General features: G+C 34.9%; 4 protein-coding genes and 1 pseudogene across 11 annotated transcripts; all 5 read right to left on the bottom strand.

Annotated features, from left to right (window-relative positions):
• Positions 1 to 2164: 2164 nt before the first annotated feature.
• On the bottom strand, positions 2165 to 3244 carry LOC147534325 (protein WHAT'S THIS FACTOR 9, mitochondrial pseudogene; annotated as a pseudogene).
• Positions 2165 to 7038, bottom strand: LOC147534324 (uncharacterized). Of its 5 annotated transcripts, XR_015227583.1 has the most exons (8): positions 6827 to 6968; positions 6572 to 6620; positions 5826 to 5959; positions 5672 to 5734; positions 4493 to 4561; positions 4239 to 4401; positions 3427 to 3491; positions 2165 to 3222 (listed from the first exon to the last, which is right to left on the bottom strand). XR_015227583.1 is itself a non-coding variant. In XM_086647610.1 (6 exons), exons 3-6 carry the CDS (start codon positions 5871 to 5873, stop codon positions 4336 to 4338), a joined length of 249 nt encoding a protein of 82 aa, XP_086503736.1. In that variant the 5' UTR covers positions 5874 to 5959; positions 6572 to 6620; positions 6827 to 6965; the 3' UTR covers positions 2165 to 4335. The 5 variants fall into 5 exon arrangements, 3 of the variants coding, with proteins under 3 accessions (XP_086503736.1, XP_086503737.1, XP_086503738.1); XR_015227584.1 differs by lacking the exon at positions 6572 to 6620 and having other exon boundaries at positions 3427 to 4401; positions 6827 to 7038; XM_086647610.1 differs by having other exon boundaries at positions 2165 to 4401; positions 5672 to 5737; positions 6827 to 6965.
• Positions 7039 to 7557: 519 nt separating this feature from the next.
• Positions 7558 to 9946, bottom strand: WTF9 (Ubiquitin carboxyl-terminal hydrolase family protein). The gene is made up of 2 exons (XM_086647609.1): positions 9759 to 9946; positions 7558 to 9065 (listed from the first exon to the last, which is right to left on the bottom strand). Exon 2 carries the CDS (start codon positions 8966 to 8968, stop codon positions 7754 to 7756), a length of 1215 nt encoding a protein of 404 aa, XP_086503735.1. The 5' UTR covers positions 8969 to 9065; positions 9759 to 9946; the 3' UTR covers positions 7558 to 7753.
• Positions 9947 to 11928: 1982 nt separating this feature from the next.
• Positions 11929 to 14006, bottom strand: LOC147534322 (uncharacterized). The gene is made up of 6 exons (XM_086645486.1): positions 13845 to 14006; positions 13602 to 13743; positions 13068 to 13201; positions 12914 to 12976; positions 12364 to 12432; positions 11929 to 12255 (listed from the first exon to the last, which is right to left on the bottom strand). Exons 1-6 carry the CDS (start codon positions 13881 to 13883, stop codon positions 12184 to 12186), a joined length of 519 nt encoding a protein of 172 aa, XP_086501612.1. The 5' UTR covers positions 13884 to 14006; the 3' UTR covers positions 11929 to 12183.
• Positions 14007 to 15263: 1257 nt separating this feature from the next.
• On the bottom strand, positions 15264 to 24500 carry LOC147534321 (uncharacterized). Of its 4 annotated transcripts, none has more exons than XM_086647582.1 (15): positions 24205 to 24438; positions 24039 to 24120; positions 23191 to 23249; positions 22872 to 22980; positions 22428 to 22537; positions 22241 to 22309; positions 21426 to 21998; positions 20507 to 21039; positions 20131 to 20198; positions 19717 to 19796; positions 19196 to 19300; positions 16637 to 16776; positions 16418 to 16546; positions 16166 to 16324; positions 15264 to 15631 (listed from the first exon to the last, which is right to left on the bottom strand). In XM_086647582.1, exons 1-15 carry the CDS (start codon positions 24229 to 24231, stop codon positions 15490 to 15492), a joined length of 2385 nt encoding a protein of 794 aa, XP_086503708.1. In that variant the 5' UTR covers positions 24232 to 24438; the 3' UTR covers positions 15264 to 15489. The 4 variants fall into 4 exon arrangements, with proteins under 4 accessions (XP_086503708.1, XP_086503709.1, XP_086503707.1 ...); XM_086647583.1 differs by having other exon boundaries at positions 23353 to 24120; positions 24205 to 24376; XM_086647581.1 differs by having other exon boundaries at positions 24039 to 24500.
• Positions 24501 to 25629: the final 1129 nt, after the last annotated feature.

Below are 25629 nucleotides of genomic sequence, written 5' to 3'. Positions count from 1 at the left end.
AAGGATAATTCGAGTCTATAATATCAAATAAGGAATCTTAAATTAGTGATTGCGTAATTAATACGTTTTTTTCTCTTCACTCACTTGGATTATAGAAGTACAAAAAAGAGTAAAATTTGGACGGCTGTGATTATTTATGATTTTGAATCTTGTTCTCAGAGCGTCCGAGTGGTCCCGATTAAAAGTAAACCCAATTACATATGATGAACAGTACAAGGGAAGGGAAGTTCAAGGGGCCGTGTACACAATTAGTGTGGCGCCTTTGTTACACACAAATGGCCATTGATGTTTGCATCTGAAAGACGCCAAAAACGATAATCAAGGCCTACAGAATCATTCGTAGACGAAAGACACATAGGATGAATAACTTAATTTAACAAGTTTAAGTTTTACTTGACAAACATATTACTGTACAACTGAGTGAGCTTTGTGGAAGACAAGATGATGGAATTTGATGACATAATATATTACTTATGAAATTGAAACTCAAATCGACGTAGAGACCAAGAAATTGTATTGCATAAGAGAAGAAAACACAGAGAACATTAATATATAAGATAATGAATATCTCATTTCCATGATGAAACTTGAGTGATCTCTTTGTTTACTAGATTTACAACATATGGGAGGACTAGAACTTCGAATTTCTTTGTAAGACAATTACTCTTTGGATCATTTTATTAGCATATCGTTCTCTAAGTACTTGAATTACCCTTTCAACGAAAAAAAAAATACTTGAATTACCATTAATATGTAAATATTTATTTATTTTCAATTGGTGATTTGTGTTTCACCAACCACCAAATCCAAATCCATTTCTTTGACTAATGACGTGACATTATTGCACACATAATTGATTCCTCCTACTTTAAATCAACAACTTTATGGTTTAATATAATTCACACATATAATGTATTTAAAACGGTAAATCAATTGTTTAATGGTGTGCTACTATTAGAAGAAAGCTATTATACAACAATATTTGTTTAGCAAAAGCTAACTCATACTCTAGAAAAAGAAAAAATAGTAACAACAAAGTCATAAGAACAAAAACTCTCATTATTAATATACAATTTAAATTCACATATTTACGAATAATTTTAAATTATATTGGGGTAACTTTTAATTACACATAGAAAAATACCACATACTGCTGAAACATAGGAGAATCAAAATTAAGATCGAAATAAATGGTATAGATTGTGTAAACAAGAATTTCTTGAAAGGGTAACAAGAATTATGTTCTAAATTGATTTTGGTATATGATGCTCCCTAGAGGGATGCTGGTAAACAAGAGAACATAATCAAGTGGTTGAAATAGAAGGTTGAGACAATGACTATGAGTTGCCACTCTTCTCAAGGTCATGGTTTTAGTTTGCCCTAATTTTCTCCAACAACACATTTTGAAGGATCTTTAAACATGATCATAAGTGTTAAAATAGCACTAATTATTTTATTATCTTAGGGATAATAGCCTGTGCAGGCTTTTGTTTCCCTGGTGGTGCACTTAATGGAAAAAAAAAAAAAAAAAAGTGGAGTACTAGCTTGGTATTCTCTGAGACTGGACATTAGCATTATTTTACCCTAGGAACTATCACTCACTCTCATAGTCTCATGGCAAAGGAAATAAAGAGCCCTAACTTTCACTTATCTAGTGACATTAGCATCCTAGTGACAAAGTTATTAGACTACGAAATTGATTGGACATTTGGAATGAGCCTCCAAGCTATGTCCCTTTCTGTTTATTTGTGGGATTAAAGGGCAGAGGTCTCTGGTGTCCCCTCCAGTCAAGAATTAGAAGTAACTTGTCTTCGGGCCGCCCTTGTCCATCAATGGAGCTTTTTACAGCAATAGAGTGAAGAAGAGAGTTAGATGGATGGCACAAGGGGAAACCATATTTTAGAGTGTAGATTTGGGAAATCTTTTTTTTTTTTTTTTTTTGTCAAGGAAGATTTGGGAAATCTTGTGTAAGCATTTTGGTCTTTGGACTTTTCATGTTCATGCGAGTGTTGTCTATTATCTATATAGTATAAACTATAAACAACCTCCATTTTGTATTTTTTTTTTCCGACGACATTTTAAAATGGTAAGAAACACTTGTATATAACATATTTTCCTACATTTGACCGATTAAGATAAGATAGCGAAAATAAGCGAAGCAAAATAAAGAACTACAACAATATCAAGGGCTGCTATCATGGCATCATATATCTGGGGTAAGATATAAACATCAATAATCATGTATAAGATAGTACAATGTTTCTGTAAAACCTTCAAATTATCATGTACAAATGGGACCTGTAATGTTTGTTTCAAACTCAGAGTCCAAACTAACATTATGAACTTCACTTAATTTTCCCATTTGTCGTCTCATTTTGAGAATATTCCGCGATTTCTTCATCAATGTAATGTACTTCATTCTCACCTTCAAGACTGGATGGATTTCCATTGATGTTTCATCACTATAAGCATCTTTTAGTATCACAGTACATGTCTTGTTCATCAATGAACGATAGAAAATGTCAGGATGACGACCGAACGCCCTGTGGAACTTCTGAGGCAAACCAAGATACGTCCGAAGGCAAAGAAGCTTCTTTCTCTCGGCAGAGTGATTGACGAAGAGACTAAGCAACTCATGAAGAACACCAACTACCCTTTTCTCTGAAACATCGGTATTTGGATTCAAATGCGAAGAATCCTTGTACGGCGATACATATGGGAGTCTCTGAAACTCTTCTAACCAGTTTGATATCTTTCTCTTCAACCTAAGACCCTTCGAAGGGAATAAAGGAAAACCAAGTGACATTGATGATTCCTCCAAATATAAACCTCTTTTAATGGCATTTTTCTGAAGAAGCGGCAATGTCTTCTCCTCAGTACTGACTCTCAGACTTTGAAGCCCTTCTTCCAGTTCGACAAATTTGAAAGAAGAATCAAGATACTTTTCCGGGCTTTGCAAGAAATCTTCAGGCAACCCTAAATACCATTGAACTCCCTGAATTGTCTTTAATGGTAGTTGTTTTTCCTTGGTCATAAGGATGAGCTTCTTTAACCTTTTGATAATATCTGATGGCTGATTATCGTAAACAAATCATTCTTCCCTATCAAGGGATACTACTTCAGGTGTCAATCTAAACCAAGGTAGATTATATTGTGGACCTGTAAATTCTTCAAATACTGATGGATATAGCCTAAGAAACTTAGCAACTTTGACAGGAACCCCTAAGGATGAAACAAATATCATGAGTTATTATGTGAGAAGTTATGTTTTTTTTAAACAACTGGATCAGACGAGTACAATAGACAAGATTATAAATCATACATCAGTTGGCATGCGGACCTCATAAGGATGAAATATGCTCATAACTGTCAAGAGACCGTCCTAAAGACACTCATATACCCTAAAGACCATACATCTCAACTTACCTTGCCTCTAGGTACTTGTTGTATATCACCTCCAAGTCTGCCGAATGTTTCTGCAACCCATCAAGCTGCAGATAATTGAAAAAAAGATTAAGTAGAAACAATGAGTATTCAGGATTTACTTGTGAATCAGAATGACCTCTCTGAACATATCAGGTATGAAAAATGGTCCATACATGCTTGATATGTTTAAAATTGCTGGTTACTTAAGGGATAAGTTGAATCAAATAGCAACTAAACAAATGCGTTTGTTATGCATATGAGTGAAAGTTGTCGCATATTAGTTGGAAGGGTTCAAACAATGCACCAAGGAATGAAATTTCGAAATAATTATTAAGTTAGCCTTCATTGTGATATCAGAACTGAGGCCACTCACAAATAACAATTCAACTGTGAAGCTCCAGAAAACCTTTCCCACTTCAAACAAATCCCAAAAACTCAAATACTATAAGTACAAAGCTATTATCCGAATTATCTTTTTACCGATTTATGGAGTTAACACCGAGATATCGACACCATCATACTTTTGGTGAGTTCTCTAACCCAATAATTTTGTTATACGCTCGCGCTGGAGCAGGACCCCAAGTGTTCATGAATTATTAAAATGATAAGTTATTCTGGAAAATTGTGTTTTAGTAACAAATTTATTCTTTCTGGGTATTCTTATTTTAAGTTTTCTATACAATTACCCAAGAACAAGAAAATCCAAATTAGATCAAAAACTCCATTTTTGAAACAAGTCTAAACATCAATTGCAGAAAAAAAAATTATAGAAATATGCAATCATGGCATCTTTATTTTGAGTCTAGTATTACTCTTTATCGTATGACTTGACCTCCCCTTAGGATGCTACTACTTATAAAATTGAAAGAGTTTGGTTTTTGCCCTGCAAAAAATGCACACTCATACTAATCATCCAGGTGGACACTTCTTAATTTTATTAATGAACTCCTGGATCACTTCATTCTCATCCACCACCTACGATTTCAAAAAAGAAAAGAAAACTATCAGCTATAAGTTGTTCATACACATTTGAGTGTGAGATCTATATATTCAGAGAGAGAGATACCTGCATTGAGAAGTGACGTTGGACGATCTCAACCATTTGGTCTTTGGTTGGATTAGGGTTAGGAGGCACCTAAGAAACAACCATAAGGTGCAAAGTCTTTCAGGTTTGAGACCTATATAATATGTAGAAATACTAAGACATAAAGACTTACCTATAACTGTGGCCAATCCTAAAGGTGCAGTCCTCCTTGAGAGTCTTATATACTTAAATAATTCTGTACATCTCTAATTGTAGCACCCTAAATGTTGTTTCCCTAATAACCCTTTATGGGTCTCTCAGCCAATTTGGCTTATCAAGCTCATAGAAACATAAGGTGACTATACCAACCTCCCCTTCCTTTAAGAAAAGACTCATCCGGAGTCTGGTTTGACTGAAACATGCCTCCTTTGAGTTGTGTATAGGAACGGTTTGATTAAGCTTCTTTTATACGTACTTGAAACGTCTGACTTGTCTCTTTTGGTAGGTCTCCTAAGGCACATAAAGTGTTCCCTGAGTGATGCAAACTTTAAAGGTCCCTACTACTTTTTTATTTAGAATATAGGTCGATGCTCAAAAAACCTATATAAATCATTAGTTGATTTTCTCAAACCTCAATGTTGTTGTAGATGTAAAGACGGTTTCATATAATCGTCGAATTATACTGGAAACCATAATACTAAAGATTTGCTCGGTCTTCGAAAGACATTCTAGATTGTTTACCTAAAATATTTGTTGTTGTGGATAGCACATGATGGAAAACACAGCAGAATGATTAAGAGAATTTAACTCTGAACTAAACGGCATTGAAATAAAGCAAAACACAAAAATATAAAGGATAAACAGTTTGGTCAATTCTTAAGGTGTTGATTTCAAGATCTAGAAAATGAAAACGAAAACAAAAAAGTAAATATTTGTAAGCTATGGTCAACTATAAAGGTGCAACCGTGATTGAGTCCCTTGACCCTTATAAACACTTCTATACAACACTAATCGTTTCACCCCTTAAAGTTGTTGCCCTAATACCTGGCATTGAGAGCCCTAATGACCCTTTGTGTGCCTCTAGGCCAGTTTAGTTTATCAAGCTCATTCAGCCATAAGGTGGTTGCATTACTTCAATTTAGATGTTTGATAAGAATTGCATTGCAATTTCGATAAAAAATAAATAAATTATAAGGCCGAAAAATGTAACGAGAGACTCACGAGATTATAGTGTTTCATATATCTCCGCAGTGAATCATTCCCTAGTTTTCTCAAGTCCACCTTCTGCTAAACATTCAAACATCAATATATATAATATACGAAGAATGACAATATAAACTGTTAGAATATAAGCTTCTCCTATTGAAATCCTTACCGATTGAGGCTTCTGATTATTTTGCTCCGAGGTGTCTTTATGCTCCATAGAACTTGTTCGATTTGCAGACGATAAACATGGTTTTGTAAATCGGATTCTTGGCTTGCTATGCTTATGGAAATCGATGTTGCTTGCTGCCAAATAGAGATCAAGAAATTCAAAAAAGACTTGAAGAAATCAAAGGATGTGTATAACATATGATCATTGGGATTGTATCCTAATAGTTGTCTAAAATACATGGCTAGCTCTTAAGGTTTGTTATCATGGAACATTTTCTCCTAGTCTTTAGGCCAATTATCTGTTATCATGGAAGTTATATGTTAATAATCTTTTACCTCTAAAATCCATGTTATATGATATATAATGATGTTTTATGGCAGTAATGTTACAATATGCACATGAAAAGATAGATATGCATAGAAAAACAAGAGTAGTTATGTGAACTACGACTTGTTATAGTGGATTTCTAGTTATAGTAGAAGAAGAAGGTGATTCCATAATCGGACTAAAGAATTAATCATTTCTGAAAATCAGATAACTTGTATTGGTTATAAACCCTAAAACACCTAAAACTAGTCACTGATTCACAACAAAACTAAGACCTTCTTTACCAATCAAAAGTTTCAGATCAAGAAGTTAAATATCTGATCAACCACCACTACAGTTCAACTTTTCTTAACTAATATATCATAAATTCACAAACGAAATAAAACCTAAAATCTCGAAAATCTTGAATCCAAACTTACCGAATCCAACCAGATTCAGAGACAAAATCAATAGTACGAGCAATCAAAGCTGAAATGACGCAAAAAATAGATAAGATAGATATCGATTATACTTCTTTCTCATCTATTTTAGCTTAAAATGGAGAAATTGAACATAAACCCTATCTGAATGAACTTGGAGAAATAAATCAACAAAGAATAACTAATAAAACTAACAGATTAATCAATCAATCAATCAAACAGAGAATCGAAGTGAAAAACAGGAACAGTGATTACCTTTACTATAACGAGAAATCAAGAGCTTGGAATCGTAGAGAGAGAGAGAGACAGAGAGTCTAAGAATTCTGACGAGAGAGAAATCGAGAGGAAGAAGATGATGAAATTAAGAAGTTAGAGAAGAGGAAGTATTCTCGTTAGTGATAAAACTGAATTACAAACCCTATTTATAAAGAGTAATTCTAGAGAGAGAAAGTCGTTAGAGTGTAACTAATCTCTAACTAACTTCCTAACAGCAATTAAAAAACATTAAAAGAAATACTTATTCTTACACTCCCTTTACATTACTCATTTATTCTTACACTCTCATAACATCATCGCCTTCATTTCATATCCTTACAGAGAGTCTTTTGATTCTTCTACTTCTCCAGTAACTATATATATATATATATATATATATATATATATATATATATATATATGTATATATATGTATATATAGATGTGTGTGTGTGTAATTCCCTCCTCTAATGTGAGGAGAAGCACTTCAATTCACGACGGAGGTTTTTCGGATTAATACAAAACTAGAAGAACGCCAACGCCATCGTTGGACTTCATCTGCTGATAACTTTTTCAACGAGAGCTAAAAAGAAGCTATGGCAAATACAGATTGGCAAGAATTGGCTTAATAACTTGTCCTCAGGGTCACCCTTGTCCATCAATGGAGCTTTTTACATGTCGATGGAATGCTGTCAATAACCCCCATTTTGTATTTTTCATTTCTGACAACATTTTAAAATGATAAAGAAACACTTGTATATAACATACGTTGCTACATTTGACCGATTAAGATAAGATAACAGAGCAAAATATTCAACTACAACAATATCAAGGCCTGCTGTCATGGCATCATATATCTGGGGTAATATATGAATATAAATAATCATGTACAAGATAGTACAAGGTTTCTGTAAAACCTTCAAATTATCATGTACAAATCGGACCTGTAATGTTTGTTTCAAACTCAGAGTCTGTACTAACTTTATGAACATCACTTGATTTCCCCTTTTGTCGTCTCATTTTGAGAATATTCCGCGATTTCTTCATCAACGTAATGTACTTCATTCTCACCTTCAAGATTGGATGGATTTCCATTGATGCTTCATCACTATAAGCTTCTTTCAGTATCACAGTACATGTCTTGTTCATCAATGAACGATAGAAAATGTCAGGATGACGATCGAATGCCCTATGAAACTTCTGAGGCAAACCTAGATATGTTCGAAGGCAAAGAAGCTTCTTTCTCTCGGCAGAGTGATCGACGAAGAGACTAAGCAACTCGTGAAGAACACCAACTACCCTTTTCTCCGAAACATCGGTATTTGGATTCAAATGTGATGAATCCTCATACGGCGATACATATGGGAGTCTCTGAAACTCTTCTAACCAGTTTGATATCTTTCTCTTCAACCTAAGACCCTTCGAAGGAAATAAGGGAAAACCAAGTGGCATCGACGAGCCTTCCAAATATAAACCTCTTTCCATAGTATTTTTCTGAAGAAGCGACAATGTCTTCTCCTCAGTACTAACTCTCAGACCACGAAGACCTTCTTCCAGTTCGACAAATTTGAAAGAAGAATCAAGATACTTTTCCGGGTTTTGCAAGAAATCTTCAGGCAACCCTAGATACCATTGAACTCCCTGAATTATCTTCAATGGTAGTTGTTTTTCCTTGGTCATAAGGATGAGCTTCTTTAACCTTTTGATAATATCTGATTGCTGATTTTCGTAAACAGATCGTTCTTCCCGATCAAGAGATACTGCTTCAGGGGTCAATCTAAACCAAGGTAGATTATATAATGGACCAGTAAATTCTTCAAATACTGAAGGATATTGCCTGAGAAACTTAGCAACTTTGACAGGAACCCCTAATTCGAGTGCTCTCTTTGAAACATTTGAAATCGGAATGCAACCTTCGAGTTCACCTACGATGCAATTCTTGAGAGAGATCAATGGTTTGAGTTCTTGAGATGCGTTGACCGTCTCAATCGAATCGTAAAAGGAATCCTTCTTCCACTTCATCTTCACGTCTACATAGTTGCACTTTTGTAAGTACCTAAAAGTGAGTTCTTCTTGAAAAATATATGATCTTTGAGATATCAATTCTTTCAATTTGTTGAAGTTGGCCCTATTCATAAACATGATGGGTTTTGTGGAAAGAATGGAGAGAATGTCTTCCTCAACTGAATCAAGTAATAATCACGAACATTTCAATAAATTATACTATGTTTTTAGGAGCCTGAAATGAAACAAACATCATGAGTTATTAAGTGAGAAGTAATTTTTTTGAAACAACTGGATCAGACGAGTACAATAGACAAGATTATACATCATACATCAATTGGGACGCAGACCTCATAAGGATGAAATATGCTCATAACTGATGGACGTCAACTCCATCGAGTACGAATGCTATGACCTTAGGTTTTCGGAGTGGATGCCCTCGCACTGGAGCAAGACCCCAAGTACTCATGAGTTATTAAATGATAAGTTAATCTGGAAAATTATGTTTTTAGTAGCAAGTTTATTCTTTATGGGTATTGTTATTTTAAGTTTTTTCATACAAATACCCAAGAACAAGAAAATCCAAATTAGATAAAAAAAACTCCATTTTTTGAACAATTCTTATCACCTTGTTTATATGAATTTTGCCTGCTCCGAGTTATCCTGGATTAAAAGCTTAATGTGGGTTTATCTATCACATTTCAAATTTCGATTCCTCCCAAACATTACAACAAACAGGTTGTGTGCATCAATTATATCACTTATCTATGTTTCAAACTTATCAAAAATATTAATTCATATTTTATATTGAGCTCTTAAAACAAATAGATTTAACTCAGAACATGACAAAAACAGTACAAAACAGCAAGATTTTGAACATTAGAATCATAAAATAGCAAAATTTGGGTGAAGAAGAGAAAGTGAATACCTAGTTTTCAACTGTTAACAGCAGAGGGGAAGAGCGTGTGTTAGAACAGCGAAGAGAGAGAGAGACCGATTACTGAGAAGTCGACCTAGGGTTTTTCCAAACCTTAGGATTTTGAGTGAAGGAAGAAGAGAGTAGAAGAAGAAACTCCCCAACAGTTCTTATTTGGAAAGTTTTAAAGACACTCCCTGAAAGTGTTAATGGCGCCTCCGTCAAGGCAAATTTAAGGGTGACTTTAGGTGGAAAGGGAAACGTTTTTATTACTTTATCTATTATAATAAAACAGCTCCCTCGGTGCCAGTTTCACTGAGTCAAGAGGGATTTGCTCTGCAGCGGAGGGATTTTAGGGGTTGGTGGCGCAACCTCCTAATTCCTCTCCCGGAGCAGTTATTGGCGGTTTTTGTTTGAAACTTTGATTTTATCCCTTCAATTCCTCAAAACGACTCCAAAATCTATCCCTGGTCTTCCGTTTTTATACATTTTCTCAGTTAATATTCACTTTAAACTTCATGATTCAATAGAAATAAATTCCAAATCGACAACTCTCCATCAAAGATTAGATCCAGTAAAAGATAATCGATTTTTGCATCAGTGTTGAACGAAGATGAAGATGAAGATGATCTTTAGAAGATTGTGTTTGGGGTTAGATTTAGAACAGGATCAAAGAATTCAAGAGATATTTTGAAGTCTGATTCCAAAAATTTAGTATTTTCCTCCTCGGACGGCATATACAACATCCCTCGGAGATGACGGTGGCTTTTCCGGTTATGACGGCAGTTTTCCGGCAATGGTGGCAGTTTCCGGCGAATGTGACGGAGATGTTTGATTAGTATTTTCTTTTTTTGTATTATCAGTTGTTTGTTGACCTTTAGGGTCTTTTCATTTGTGATCTTTAGGATCCTTTCATTTTTTTTCTATCTTTCTTCGTAAGAGTCTAGTCCAATTTCTTTCTTATTCTCATGAAGTTGGAAGAGAGAAATAACAATTTGATCCATGTAATCAATGTGATTTTATCACTTATGAATGGAAATCGACTCCTGTGGCTTCCAAAAAAAAAAAAACAGTTTCGTCGGTTACATGAAGTATAAGTCTGGCCGTCCATTTTTATTAGGATTTTCATAAAGATCACATCCGACGGCTGGTATAAATTTTTTGTTTTTTATGTAAATCGACTCAAAAGGTAATGATATTAGTGTCAACAATTAATTTGTAACTTTTTGAAACCACTACTAACTTTTGACCCTCATTTGTAGTATTAGAAATTATCAGATATGTAAACTTTCTAATCTTTTTCTAATAACTATACTTCTAATTTCAGATGGTTACGGCATTAGCAACAGGGATCTGCGGCGTCCATAGGACGCGGCGGAAACCTAGTTTAATTTAAATCAAGTATAGTTATTAGAAAAAGAAAATAAAACGTAAATTACATTACCAAAATAACTTTTTTACTTACAAGTCACATTTTTGCCAAATTTACTTAAGATGATTTTTAACTTTTTTCAAGCAAAAGAACTTCTATAAAAGCAAAAGTACTAACACTTCTAGTTGCCAAACGACACCTTAGGGGGCCGTCTTACAACTTCACAAATAAGAATGTTTAAGAGATGACCAAACTTGTCACGGGAAATTTTAAATCCAACTCACCAACTTTGTTATTTACACTCCCATGAACAGTAATTCTTGTTCAAGTCAAAGAAGATGTGAGTGCATATAACAAAAATGGTGAGTGTATTTGACATTTTCCACTTGTCATTTGACACATTTTTAGAGGGTTTCTTTTAGGTTTCGGACTTGCAATTTTCAGACTTGTTTTGAAGTCTAAAAAAATGGGTTTTATTCAGCCCATCAAGACGACAAACCCGTTCATTGATTTTTAATGTGGTATGAACCATTATAAACGGGTATAACTTCAAACTTGAGTTAACGTACATAAGAACGACATCTATATAATATAATAAAACAAAAGGTAAAAATGCTGACTAGAACAAACATTTTTTTTTAATAAAAGATATTGTCTAGAAGTCCTTCCTAAAATTTAAATTATAATCGTTATTAAAAATAAAATAACCTATTTAAAAACAAATAATTATGTCATTTTAAGAAGTAAAATAACTGACTTAAGAAAAAATGAAACAAAAGAAAATAAGTAAAATGTCAAAAAATTAAGATATCCAAAATATAGCAAATTTGATTGATACGGATACCATAGTAAAAGATTATATCAAAAAAATGAAATAGCTTTTTTAGGATTCTACTACTTCTTTCAACAAAAAAAATGCTACTACTTGGTTATTTCAACAAAAAAAGGATGCTACTACTTATAAAATTGAAAGACTTTGGTGTTTGCATAAGAATTGGGCATTTGCCTCTCCAAAAAATGCACACTCATACTTTTTTTTTTTGTTGAGGACAATGCACACTCATACTAATCATCCATGTGAACACTTTTCTTAATTTTATTAATGAACTCCATGATCACTTCATTTTCATCCACCACCTACAATTAAAAAAAAAAAAAAAAACAGGAAAAAAACTCTCAACCATAAGTTATTCTACATACACATTTGAGTGTGAGATACATATATTGAGAGAGAGAGAGAGAGACCTGCATTAAGAAGTGATGTTGGACTATCTCAACAATTTGGTCTTTGGATGGATTAGGATTAGGAGGCACCTAAAAAACAACCATAAGGTGCAATGTCTTTCAGGCTTGAGACCTATATAATATGCACGAACTTAAATTCAAAATGCACATTAAACAATTCTATAAATCTCTAATTGTAACACCCTTTATGGGTCTCCCAGCCAATTTGGCTTATCAAGCTCATACAAACATAAGGTGACTATATCAACCTCCCCTTCCTTTAAGAAAAGACTCGTCCGGGGTCTGGTTTGACTGAAAGACGCCTCCTTTGTGTTGTGTATAGGAACGGTTTGGTTAAGCTTCTTTTGTATATACTTGAAACGTCTTGACTTGTCTCTTTTGGTAGGTCTCCTAAGGCATATAAAGTGTCCCCTGAGTGATGCAAACTTTAAAGGTTGCAGCTTCATAAGGTGGTTGCATCACTTCAATTTAGATATTTGATAAGAATTCCATTGCAATTTCGATAAAAAATAATTAAATTATAAGGCCGAAAATGTAACGAGAGACTCACGAGATTATAGTGTTTCATATATCTCCGCAGTGAATCATTCCCTAGTTTTGTCAAGTTCACCTTCTGCTAAACATTCAAACATCAATATATATAATATATGAAGAATGACAATTTAAGGTGTTAGAATATAAGCTTCTCCTTTTGAAATCCTTACCAAATTGGACTTCTGAGTGTCATGCTCCGAGGTGTCTTTGTACTTCGTAGAACTTGTTCGATTTACAGAGGATAAACATGGTTTTGTAAATCGGATTCTTGGCTTGCTATGCTTATGGCAATCTATATTGCTTGCTGCCAGATAGAGAGGAAACTCAAAAAAGACTTCAAGAAATCAAAGGATAAGTATAACACATGATCATTGGGATTGTATGCTAATAGTTGTGCATACCTCTAAAATCCATGTTATATGATATATAATGATGTTTCATGGCAGTAATGTTACAACATGCACATCAAAAGATGGATGTGCTCGAAAGACAAACATGTCCGGGATTGGCTTCTCGACCGAGATTCTCGGCCCGACTCATTGCTACATAGATGCACATAGGGCTTTTGTGCATAGAAAAGCAAGAGTGTTACGTGAACTACACCATACGATATTGAATTCTACTACGAGATAAGCTCAGTATTGAAATACTTCGGAAGGATTACAAAAAATCTATTACGCATAGAATCGTATGTCAATACGTACGAAAATCGTTTTCTTTTTCGCTACTACTGCAAGATGAGTAACCATAGTAATGCTCATTGTCATCTTCTTTATTCCTTATTGTATGTTCTAACAAACTTGAAGTCTTCTTTTTAAGCCTCACTTCTCCACCATTCTTCTTGACCTAAAAAATCAAAACATACTCATCACATCAGTCTGACTCATCTAGAGACAGAGAGAGAGTAGGGAGTTTTCTTAATTAAAAGTAGCATATATATAAATCACCTCTGTTCTTTTTTCCTTGTTTGACTGAAACTCTGGCATGATAATTTGACAAGTGACTAATCAAAAAAGAATCTCGAGTGTATCAAAAAAAAAAAAGTTTGTAAATCTTTATTAATGATTAAATAAGAACTAGGGTTCGTTTATATAATACCTATTTAGGACGTTTATGATAAAAGCAGGGAACTTACCTAATTAATTTAGATCTAAACAGTATAGAAAAAAATCTTGAATTGGAAGATTTGGATAACTCCGGGTCTATCGGCCCTCTGAAATTTGTCGTAGGCCCGCCCCTCGCCCCATAGACCTTGGACTGGTCTGAGTCCATGTTGTTCAAATCCAGCTGGGTAAGGCCAAGTCCGAGTACCCTCTGATTGTCCAGTCCGGGGCCAGAGCGAGTTGTCACGGTGTCGAAGTACTAGACTGAACTTTACTAGTGAGGATTCAAGCAAGCTATAGAGTGGAGTGACTTGGGAATTGTGCCCGTACAACCTTTGCGTTCATGTCAATAAAGCTTAAGTTCTTTGTAATTTTCTTGCGCATTTTTGGAGCTTAACTCTCTTGGAGCATACTTGGTTTTAGAGATAACCTATCTAGTCAAGGTTAGACTAGGCTTATAAGGGAAAGACTTACACTTGTGCTTGAGAGGGAAGCTGAGACAAGTGTTCCACGGTGTTAAAGTAAGAGGCGAGTTTTACTCTGTGACGGAGTGCAGGGCTGCGGCAATTTTCCAGAGCGTAATTCAGAAGAAGATCAACGAATATCGCAGCAGATAAAAGTCGATGAAACTAATGAAGATAGTAAACATGTAACAATATAATTCCTCTCAGAATTTACTGAAATTTATATCTGACTGTTTACAACTAAGTGCACCTTGTATCAGTTTCAAGGAAGCAGGGTTAAATTAGCATCCAGTGCCAACTAGCTACGCTAAAAAACTTATTGTATAGGTATTCAGGTCACTGAGATTTGTGCCGGTCGTTTAACTTTAAGTGCCCATGGACGCGACACAACCTTCTTGGTTGTAACTACGAGTGGAACAAAGTTGCATCACGCTTACGTGTTTATAAATAAAACTCTCATAAAAAAAGGTTTGAAGTCAGGATCTTTGAGTCGAAGTTTTCTCAAACCAATGGAAAGTAACATAAATCAAAATTCGGGTGAATTTTTTAGAGATCGAGCAAAATTGGGTAGAACTTTACAGAATAACTATTTCCTTTTTTTTCGTTTTTTAGCAGGGATGAGGGGGAGGTCCAGTTGTCGCTGGAGCTCCAATAATGGAATTTCGCGAGTTCTTTTTCTATATATCTATCTTCTCGTTTATACTTTGTGATAATTACCTCTTACCAAAAGGAATGCTTTTAACTTTGGTGGTTTATATAGGTTGAGAGATAAGGGAGTTGGGAGTAGAGAAGCAAAACATTGTTAAGATAATGGATTATAGTAAGTACTTTTTTAATGGGTATAGTCTCAAATTCAAACTCTACAAGTAATTTCACTCTAAAATCAGAACTTTGATAACTTATATTAGTTCTAAGTTTCTAACCAAGTTTGTATAATCTAAAAACTATATAACCCAAGTTTGTATAATCACAATTTGTTTCACTTTGAAGAACATCGAACTATTACTTTTTTCTTCTGATGTTCTTTAATCCCTTTGGAATGAATTTTGCCTTGTTAACTGGTAAACTTGAGCTCTGCTTACTTGATCTTCATTGTTTGTAGTTGGTGTTGGAACTTTTGAGCAGAGGAATAAGAATGAAGTTGTGTATATAAGTGCATGCCAGATACTGCAAACTCACAAATTTCATACAAATGAATGAATAAGTTGGTGGAGTTCAGAAAGAGAGAGAGAGAGAGAGAGAGAGAGTAGAATGATAGTTACGAAGTCCCGACAGACCGACCCATCCCTAAATCACTAGCTTTGATACCATTTTAGATCCTAGTAGGTCTAACTCTTCTTGAAACCCGACTGTCAAGGAAAGGACTGTGGAATAATGCTATTATGTTATCCTCTTGGACCCAACTCTACTTGAAAACTAACTTGCAAGGAGAAGACTGCCCAAGACTTGTCTACTTCGTAAGTTCTAATGCCCGGGGGATATGGGATAGTGCTACGACTTCCGCTCACCGCCAGGGTTGGAGTCACTCGGCAATCCCCCTCCACAGGACTAAGGTTACGAAGTCCCGACCGATCCCCGAAACACTAGCTATGATACCATGTTATAGCAAGTTGGCGCAAACTCTCCTTGAAACTGGCTTACAAGGAAAAGTGACTAAGGCCCGGACAATGCGAGATAATGCTAATATTGACTCCGTCATACCTGTGCCAAAGCCAGTAAGTTTCAATGGTTTCTAGCTCCCAACTTACTCCACCAACGGATAATGCAACAAAACCTATTAGAACAAAAACCCATCGAAAACGACTTTGTAATTTCTTTACTGTGTTAAGCAACCATGCTTCAATATCCTGTCTTCTGCAACTAAAAGAAGAAAATAAAAACATTTTTACACGGTATAAAACAAGATTAACCAGAATATTAAACAATAATCAAGAGATGAACAAAAGGCATTACCTCCCAAGAAGGTTAAAACATAACGATGTTGAACAACAACGTGACTTAATTGTTGTGAAGTATTCAATCATCCATCCGATAAGAAGACCTAGAGCACCAACTGATATAACAAGAATTATATTGCTCGGCCTGCAACGTTAATTACAAGTTTAAGGTTTTTTATATGTATTACAAGGATTTGAAAGTTCGGGTCGTATTAAGTCTTCAAGTTTTAACTACCTCGTTGGTCCACTTGCAGCCATGAGAGCAGTAAGAATCGATACAGTGGTATGAATGAACCTTTTTGTATCTTCATTAATAGTCACTAGATAGACAAAAGTACTCACTACCGCCATGAAAGAAAGCCAAAAGTCCATAAACTGATAATGAGAATGAGATCAAGAGTAAATGGTCAGTTTTGATTTGATCTAAAACGAAACACCAAAAACTGAAGATAATATTTGCAGTTGCTCTTAACCTCCAACATTTCAAGTTTTATAGAACAAAAACCATAGCAAGGGCCACAGTACATATTTGTAGTATATTTTCAGATAATCAAAGTCAGTTTAGGTAATAAGTAATGTTTTTTTTTTCTAAAGGACTGAATTGTTTCGAGTCATATTTCAGCATGTTTGTTTTTATCTAACCTGTGATGTCTGATTCGTATGAATGGTTGATTGGGTTGAATTGGTCCATTTGAGTCAGACGATTCAGACTCAGACAATGAGAACAAAAAAATATCACCTTAGCGAGTCTATAGTGAGGTTTTCGTGACCAAGTATATATTGCGTGTATTTGTATATAGTTGTTTTTTTACCATCAAATACTACTCACAAGTCTTTTGCTCACAATGTAATGAAGTTTGATCCAAAGTAAAAAAAGTGATGTAGGACAGAAATGGGAAGTTGGAAATAAGGAAGAAAATAGCTTGATTATATTATAGATATAAGAAATAACGCACTAGTATCACACCAGTACAAACTAGGAATCACTCCTAGAGCCCTTAGGCTTCACACCTTTGGGGTATTTGCATCACACAAACACATAAAGCTTAACTAGCTGCTGGAATACTCTCTGTCTCTCCTCAAACAGCAGAATACAAACCTTATATATAGCCTAAAACTGACCCTTAATATCCCATACTTCTAGACTTTTAAGCTTCTAAACTCCTAGGACATAAAAGACATTAAAGAGACACTAGATGACATTAAAGACATTAAAGAGACACTAAAAGACATTAAAGACACTTAACCATCCTAATACTTAGAAACTAGTAGAATCTCCACAAAGACATGTGGATCAGGCCCGCATTATTCAAGGTTCTAAGTGGGCCATTCATGCAAGACACGCCAAATCAGAATTTGGGTCTGGCAATCCTTCTTTTGACGTCTCCCATATGCCTTAAACAGTTGCTTCCATTCATCTCTATCAATTCTCCCGGGCTTGAGAAAACTCGACCCCGACGAGTTAAATGCATAAAATTTCTCATCAAGGTCCTGGTCAAGTACTTTGGACTCATCATCTCTATCAATTCTCCCGGGTTTGAGAAAGCTCGACTCTGGCGAGTTAAATGCATAAAGGTCTTCGTCAAGTACTTTGAACTCATCATATCTAATCCTTGTATAGTCAGTATGTGGGTGCCCCTTCCAATTAATCCAATATCCTTGATGGGAATCCACCTCGATAGAAACACTTTGATGATCAACAATGTCTTTAGTTTCTTCGTTTTCCACTGTTAGAGATGTGGTAACGAGTCCAACAACAGATACATGGGAACTATGTTCTTCCTCCTCTAGGTCATTATACTCATAGATTCCATAATCCAATAAAGTTTCATTTTCTAGAGCTTTCTCTTCATTACTTCCGGCTTGCTCATCTCCTTTTGCAGTTTCAGGATGTTTAGCAAGATGGTGTCTTCGAGTTTCCATCTTAGCTAGTCTGTTTTGCACGTCTTTGAGTCGTTCTGTAATTTCAAAAATGATATCGTCTCGTTCATTCTCAGTTAATCTTCTCCTAAGTCCGGATCTAGTTGCCATCATGTAACCTCGCTCGGATACCAAAATGATGTAGGACAGAAATGGGAAGTTGGAAATAAGGAAGAAAATAGCTTGATTATATTATAGATATAAGAAATAACGCACTAGTATCACACCAGTACAAACTAGGAATCACTCCTAGAGCCCTTAGGCATCACACCTTTGGGGTATTTGCATCACACAAACACATAAAGCTTAACTAGCTGCTGGAATACTCTCTGTCTCTCCTCAAACAGCAGAATACAAACCTTATATATAGCCTAAAACTGACCCTTAATATCCCATACTTCTAGACTTTTAAGCTTCTAAACTCCTAGGACATAAAAGACATTAAAGAGACACTAGATGACATTAAAGACATTAAAGAGACACTAAAAGACATTAAAGACACTTATGACTTAACCATCCTAATACTTAGAAACTAGTAGAATCTCCACAAAGACATGTGGATCAGGCCCGCATTATTCAAGGTTCTAAGTGGGTCATTCATGCAAGACACGCCAAATCAGAATTTGGGTCTGGCAATCCTTCTTTTGACGTCTCCCATATGCCTTAAACAGTTGCTTCCATTCATCTCTATCACAAAGGTTCGTAAAATAACAGTTTATGATAACTAAGAGTACCACATACATATATTATGTATATATACATTGTCGTTTTGGGTTTTTTCACTGGTGGTACTTGACACCTCACATACTGAAACCTATACCAGTGTCCGTGTTGCGTAGGTCAACGAGAATTATCCAGAAATTACCACTATTACCTGTAAAACTCCAAAGGGGAGAGCACACCAGATACCAACATCACATGCATGATATAATGCACTTGAAATTCCACTACTTGCATAGAATACACATTCTGCAAATGCCTGCACAGAGTAATGATCGTTGCATAAGAAGTGTGGTAATTGCTACATTTACCTTTTAGTATAAGAAAGCAAACAATACAAAGAATTCGAACTATCCCTAGTTCGAAATGTTAATAATACTCTTGACGTTAAGAATTCCAAGTTCAGAGTTCCCAACCAAGAGATTCACACGCGTTCAAATACCATGCCAAAAATTATATTTGTAATTTGTATAAGAGAAAAAAAAAAAACAGAGATTGAAGCTCAAGCTTGAGAATCTTTTGCAGAACGAAAAGAAACAGACGGATAAACAAGCAATCAATCAGGATTGTAACGACTAAATGAAACAAAAAGTAAAAAACAAGACATTAAAACTTCAACCAATTGCAGCTTCATGTCAAAAGTTTCTAATCTCTGGCAAGCTTCTTAGATTTTACCTTTTGCCTGAGGGCCCAATACGCTGGCAGTATGGCTGCTGCATTTGATGCAATAAGAGTAATTGCACGTCCTACATATCCTACAATAGTTAAGCACAGCAAGAATTAGATACAAAATTTAGAGCAAATAGATAACTGTATGTCTTAATGCCACCAGACAAGTAGGATTAACTTAATTTGATATCCAGCACTATCAAGACGTGGGTGTGGGTATATAGTTTTGTACACGTATCAGTAAGAAATCAAGAAAACAACTCATAAGTTCATAACCCGAACTAAAACACATTACTTTGATACTTTTAACCCTGTGAAAACTGATTGAAACTTAAGGCATGGCACAGGATATTCTAGAATGGCGAATTTTTCGTGATTTGGTGCGCAAAAATTCCTGCTCAAGGGTTTTAAGACATTCACCTGTATGTGAGACAAGTTCGATACTGCAATCATAGCCCCCGTGTTTTCCATCATTGCAGAAGCAGAAGCTGGCATAAAAGGTTAACACGTGAGAAGAGTAAATTACTAAGGGTTAACAACTCCAAATGATAAAGTTAGCTCATCTCGACAGTTCCAACTACAGTTTAGATGGTATAGATCTTATTTATGTTCATCGCATGATGGGGTCTAGATGGATAAAAATTTCAATTTTATCAAAATGGGTTAGTTTTGAGAACAAGTTTGAATGGTTTCACCATAAAAGATTAAAAAAAAATTTAACTTCAAGTACATTAGAATTGGAAATTCATAATATATCAATAGGCTTTCGACGAGAAAAAAAGAAGATAGACATTACCTGTATAAGGTTAACCCACTTGCATCTACGACAGATTTGCATTTCCCATGATTAGAGCATTGGTTTGGGCATCTCTCGAGAAATATCGACATAGTAGTAGGACCATTAGAATGAATTGTTGTAGGAACCTGATGCCTTATTCCAAAGCTCCAAGCACCTTCTCTAGCATTTAATATATTAAAGCCGACCTTCTTGTCACTTGAATCATATAGTTGAAAAAACATGGACCCATTGCTATTAGTCGTGCTGTTTGCATAATAGTAATCCCATGTATCAAGGGATGGAAATCCTCCAAATCTGGAATAAATTTCGTAATTTATTTTTGTATTTGATTTTAACTGGATGTGTATATTTCCTCCAGCCACACCATGAGGAATGTCCAGAAGAAAGTAAGTCCACCCAAATTCGTCCTCAGAGCACGAGTTGCTTAAAAGAGACTCCAAAAGGAAATTCGGAGTTCCCACGGATATCTTGTCGGTAATTGGTAAATAGTAAGACTCAAAAGGAACAGACGGATTTTCCCTCAGAACTGCCTGCAAAATATCATTCTTAGCTTCTAAGCGTAGTCTATGTATTTTATTCTTCAGAAGGCAAAATTTTTTCAAACAAGGTTGAGAGCAAAGAATGAATGTAACAAGATCAAAAGGAAAAAAAACCCACAATGACAAGGAAAATGGACTCCTAAAAGAAGAAAGCATCCCGATTGGACATGAAAGCATGGAAATTAAAACTAAGAATTTTTTTGCATCTGGAGATCCGTAGAAAATAAAAACATTAAATTTGATATCAGAATTGATAACTTAAATTGAGTCCGTTCACCCTTCAAAAAGTCTGATGGTATCGTTGGTCCCGTAGAAATCAAATAATAGCATAGTCAATATAATCTACCTCTATAAATACTAATAAGCAATGAGCTCACCTGCAGATTATAAGTTTGCGAGGTACAGTTGGCTCCAGCCCTTCCAGCAAGACACTCGAGCACTTGCCAATCCAAGGAAACACAAAGATCGATATTTCTTCTACTTCCATCAAATGATCCATGTACTTCTGTCTGATTAATGGGCACAATAGCTATATACCAACGACCAATTTTAGGTAATGGGATAACCAGAGGGTCTTTACTTATTTGACTAGAATAATCATGCCAAGTGACCGAAGGAATTGCACCATAACTAGCATATAACGTCAGAATTCCATTAAAATCGTCTGTGTTTTTGGCTGTAATAACTAACTGTTGTGTCGTCCCTAATACTTCCAAAGCGTAGACTTTTGACTCATTATAACCATGGCATGAATTATTGTAAGCATTTCTGCAAGTAATAACATTGTACATCACAACATCTGAAATATTTTTCGGGTTCTTGTAACCACTAGATTGAACACAAGAAAGTGAGTAGATTGGCTGATTGCATTTTGGGCCCCACATTGTTGAGGTTGTGCATCCTTCTACAGTTACATTAGCACTGAATGAATATTTTGTTCCTCGAGAAATCTGCATCATTGCCAAGAATTTATTTTCAAAAAATTATTGAATTCCCAAAGAACTAACATATAGACTCCGACTTACAAGTAACAACGTGGCAATAAATCAAAGAACCTATTTAAATTTAGTGAACAAAAAAAATCCTTTTCTTATCTAGCTAGGAGGAGTGAAGGTGTGCATAAAACTAGAAACCAAAACGAGGAAGAATACCGTGAACATAAATACTATTATTTGTCCAAGCTTATACCTACCATCTTCGATTGCGTTCTTATAGGTCCAATGCCATTGAATAGCCCAACATATAAGACTCCTGGAGATATCTGCATTAGAAAACAAAGGAAGGGAAAAAAAATTATGACCCGAATGCCTATACCCGTGATCTACAAACTACCTCAGGTTTATTATAAACTCAGAGTGCTATTAAGAGCCTGTTCACACCTGCTCATTGGTCAAAGAAAGCACTATATTTTTCAGCAAAAGATAGCATTGCTCCACTTTTTCAAGACTTCTTATCCTTCCAATGGAATCGTTGGTGAGAGGACTTGACACTGCAACAACATAAGCGTCTCTCTAGGTTGCAGCCCTTCATCACATGATTCAATCACAATGAAGAAACAGAGAGACTGATGTATATCGATTACAAATTATATTATAATGAAGAGACCAATAACAATGCGAAGAAGAGCTTGGTTGAAACAAAATAGTTGTCTTAATTAAAATCCTTACAACTATAGATACATTTACCAAACTTTCTTTATAACATTAGAAGACAAGACATGTAAACTTTCAATGATCTAGAAACCGCAATCAAGAAACTGCAAGAATAATTTTTATGATGACTGACGCTGGTGTATAAAATTAGGCATAAATGCAGTCTTTTACCTAGATTATCTAAAGAAGTGGTCAAAACATCTGGAACAGGAGGACTTCCGTCTCGGAAACATATCATTGGCAATTTACTTTTCGGAAGCTTGCTTATGTTGTTATTGTCCTGCAAAAAGAGCACATAATACAAATCACGAACGAAAGATTGAGATACGGAAACAAGATTCAGAAACATAGAAGTATATGAAATGGTTGTACTTTGACATTTTCTTCTACAACTACTAAAAGCTTGCATACAATCGGGTGACAAAGATACGTGAAATAGAAAACAGCGTCAACAAGTAATGATTTGAAGATGTTAAGAAAGCTTACTCACAGTGTCCACATTTGACGATATGCTCAAGGAGAGTGAGGAAAACCAAGGTGGTAAATCAACTGCATATATTGACAACATAAGTAGTAAATGAGTATGAATCATCAACGAATCATAAATTCTTGCTACTTATGTATCAATAACAATCTTGAAACTTCAACCCACCGAATACTGTAAAAACAACACAACCCATTCTCGATTACCGTACGAAATGTAAAAGTTTGAGCTCACCAACAACTTTATTTAGTTAATCCAATAACTTCCTCAATAGATTATATGATACTCACCGGCACCGCAACCCAAAATCCAACTCGAAAGGACTACACTAATCCTCAAAACAGCTCTAGCATTATTCAAACAAAATTGAAAGGAACCACACTAAAAACCCCAATTGACTCTAGCAAACTTCAAAAAGGATCTTGCTCACCATAAAGAGCTATAAGATATTGATAAAACCCAGCAACTTGACTTGGTCAATGTTATAAATTCCTTAAAACAAGGTTTCATTTCAACCATGATTCATTATTATACAATAGAATACTCTATAAAATACCTAAGACAAAACAAAGATTAAGATGAATAGAAAAACTAATTGAACTCTAACCCCCAACGATTCATTAAAAAAAAAAATAGATTTTCATCAAAACCCATTATTCTAAACACCAAAAATCCTTTAACAAACCTAAAATATTTCATAAATGAATTAGAAGAATTCTAAACAACCCATGAATTAAAAACACTGTTTTTTTTTTTTGTTGAAAGAATTAAAAACACTATTCCTTCGAAAAAAAGATCAAAATCAAGTAAATGGAGCATATGAACTAAAGGAACAAATAATTAAGAGTACGGACCTCTGATGTAACGCCAATCATAGGGCTTAAGTTGGGATTCAGGGTAACTAAAACTTGAAACAGTGAAGGAATTATAGACATTCTGTTCACCATAGGATGAACAATTCAATGGGTAACACAGAAACAAGAAAAATAAGAGAGAGAAAATTTTCAGAGTAAAACCCACAGTTTGATTTTTCGCCATGATTGACATCTCAGTGTTAGAGATGAAATTCAAAGAAAAAGAAGAACCCTTTGATGAAGACTAATAACCAAACAGAACCCATAAGTAGAAGAGAGAGAGAGAGAGAGTTCAACAGAATCTCTTCAGAGAGAGTTTGCTTTTACATGTGTTGTGCTACCGCTTGGGGAATCCAAAAGATTTTACCACAGATGGAATTATATTTATTTATTATTTTTTGAAAGATGTCATACTCCAATTGAAAGCATAAAATGTCATGATGGACAAAACGTTTTGCCATCACTATCACCTTCAACCACCACCATTATATAAGAAAATTATTTTTGATGTAATGCCCACTAGTAGTGCCACCACATCTTAAAAAAGAATGTGAAGTAGTGAAAATAGAAAGCTAAAAACATGAGAATGGGTACGAACCTAAACCTTACTAGACAGAATCATTCTTTTGTGGTATTACTTAAACTTATATGAACGGGTCGGAGAGGGAATATGAATAATTATGTTATTTTGACCCATAGTTACTCTAATTTTAATCTCTTTCCCCTTCTATGATGGTTGCATAATTTTATTTTATTCATTATTTTTTTCTTTCTCAAACTATATTTATCTCGTCCTATTTTCTCTATCGGCCACCAATTTCGCAAGATAGACTCATGTAGTTGCGTTCTTTTGAAATCGAGAATTAAAGAATATGGTGACGACAAATAGGTAAAATATAAGAGAGTGAAAGAATAAAAGGTTAATTAAAACGAACATAGAGAAATAACTATAACAAATCCACACCCTTAAAATGTTAAGAAACTTTCTTTCTTTTTTTGTTGCAAGTAAAATGATGCCCTTTCAACAACAAAAAGAAAAGGAGGTTAAATGATGCCAGTGGATTTTTTTTTATATCAAAATTACAAGAGTACAATAGACAATTTTCCATCATATAACATTTGGTTTGTCTAGTAAAAATTAAAATGTATTTACAATTACCATAATGCGTCCTTAAGACACTCATACACCCTAAAGACTATACAAACTGTTCCACAAGATATTATATATCTTTTCACTAACACAAAATAGATAAATCATTGATTTCCACGCGAGATACACGGCTATTTGGGCAAGACTCCAATTTTCACCAAAAGAATGTCAATGACTATTTTCGATTCCTTATTTCCACCCTTTCGTAGGGTTTTTCTTTTTTTAAAGTTGGTTTTCTCTCTTCCCAATCTATTGAAAAATGGGTCAAATGGGAAGGCTGAATAATAGTGAGAGTTAAACTCTCTAGACTAGAGTGGAGCTTTAAAAAAATTGAAGGGGCCAAAAGTGAATTATCTAGAGGCTATCACTCACTTCACGTGGGTGCACGAAACTTCTTTACCTAGAGGCTAGCTAAAAGGCAAAAGCCCATACACAACTGGT

This window comes from Eschscholzia californica, unplaced genomic scaffold (assembly GCF_041429995.1).
Source record: "Eschscholzia californica isolate CP2 unplaced genomic scaffold, dmEscCali1.0.p SCAF_6, whole genome shotgun sequence".
NCBI classification, from domain to species: domain Eukaryota; kingdom Viridiplantae; phylum Streptophyta; class Magnoliopsida; order Ranunculales; family Papaveraceae; genus Eschscholzia; species Eschscholzia californica.
The sequence above is the reverse complement of the archived record's forward strand: the minus strand, read 5'-3'. Positions and strand labels throughout refer to the sequence as shown.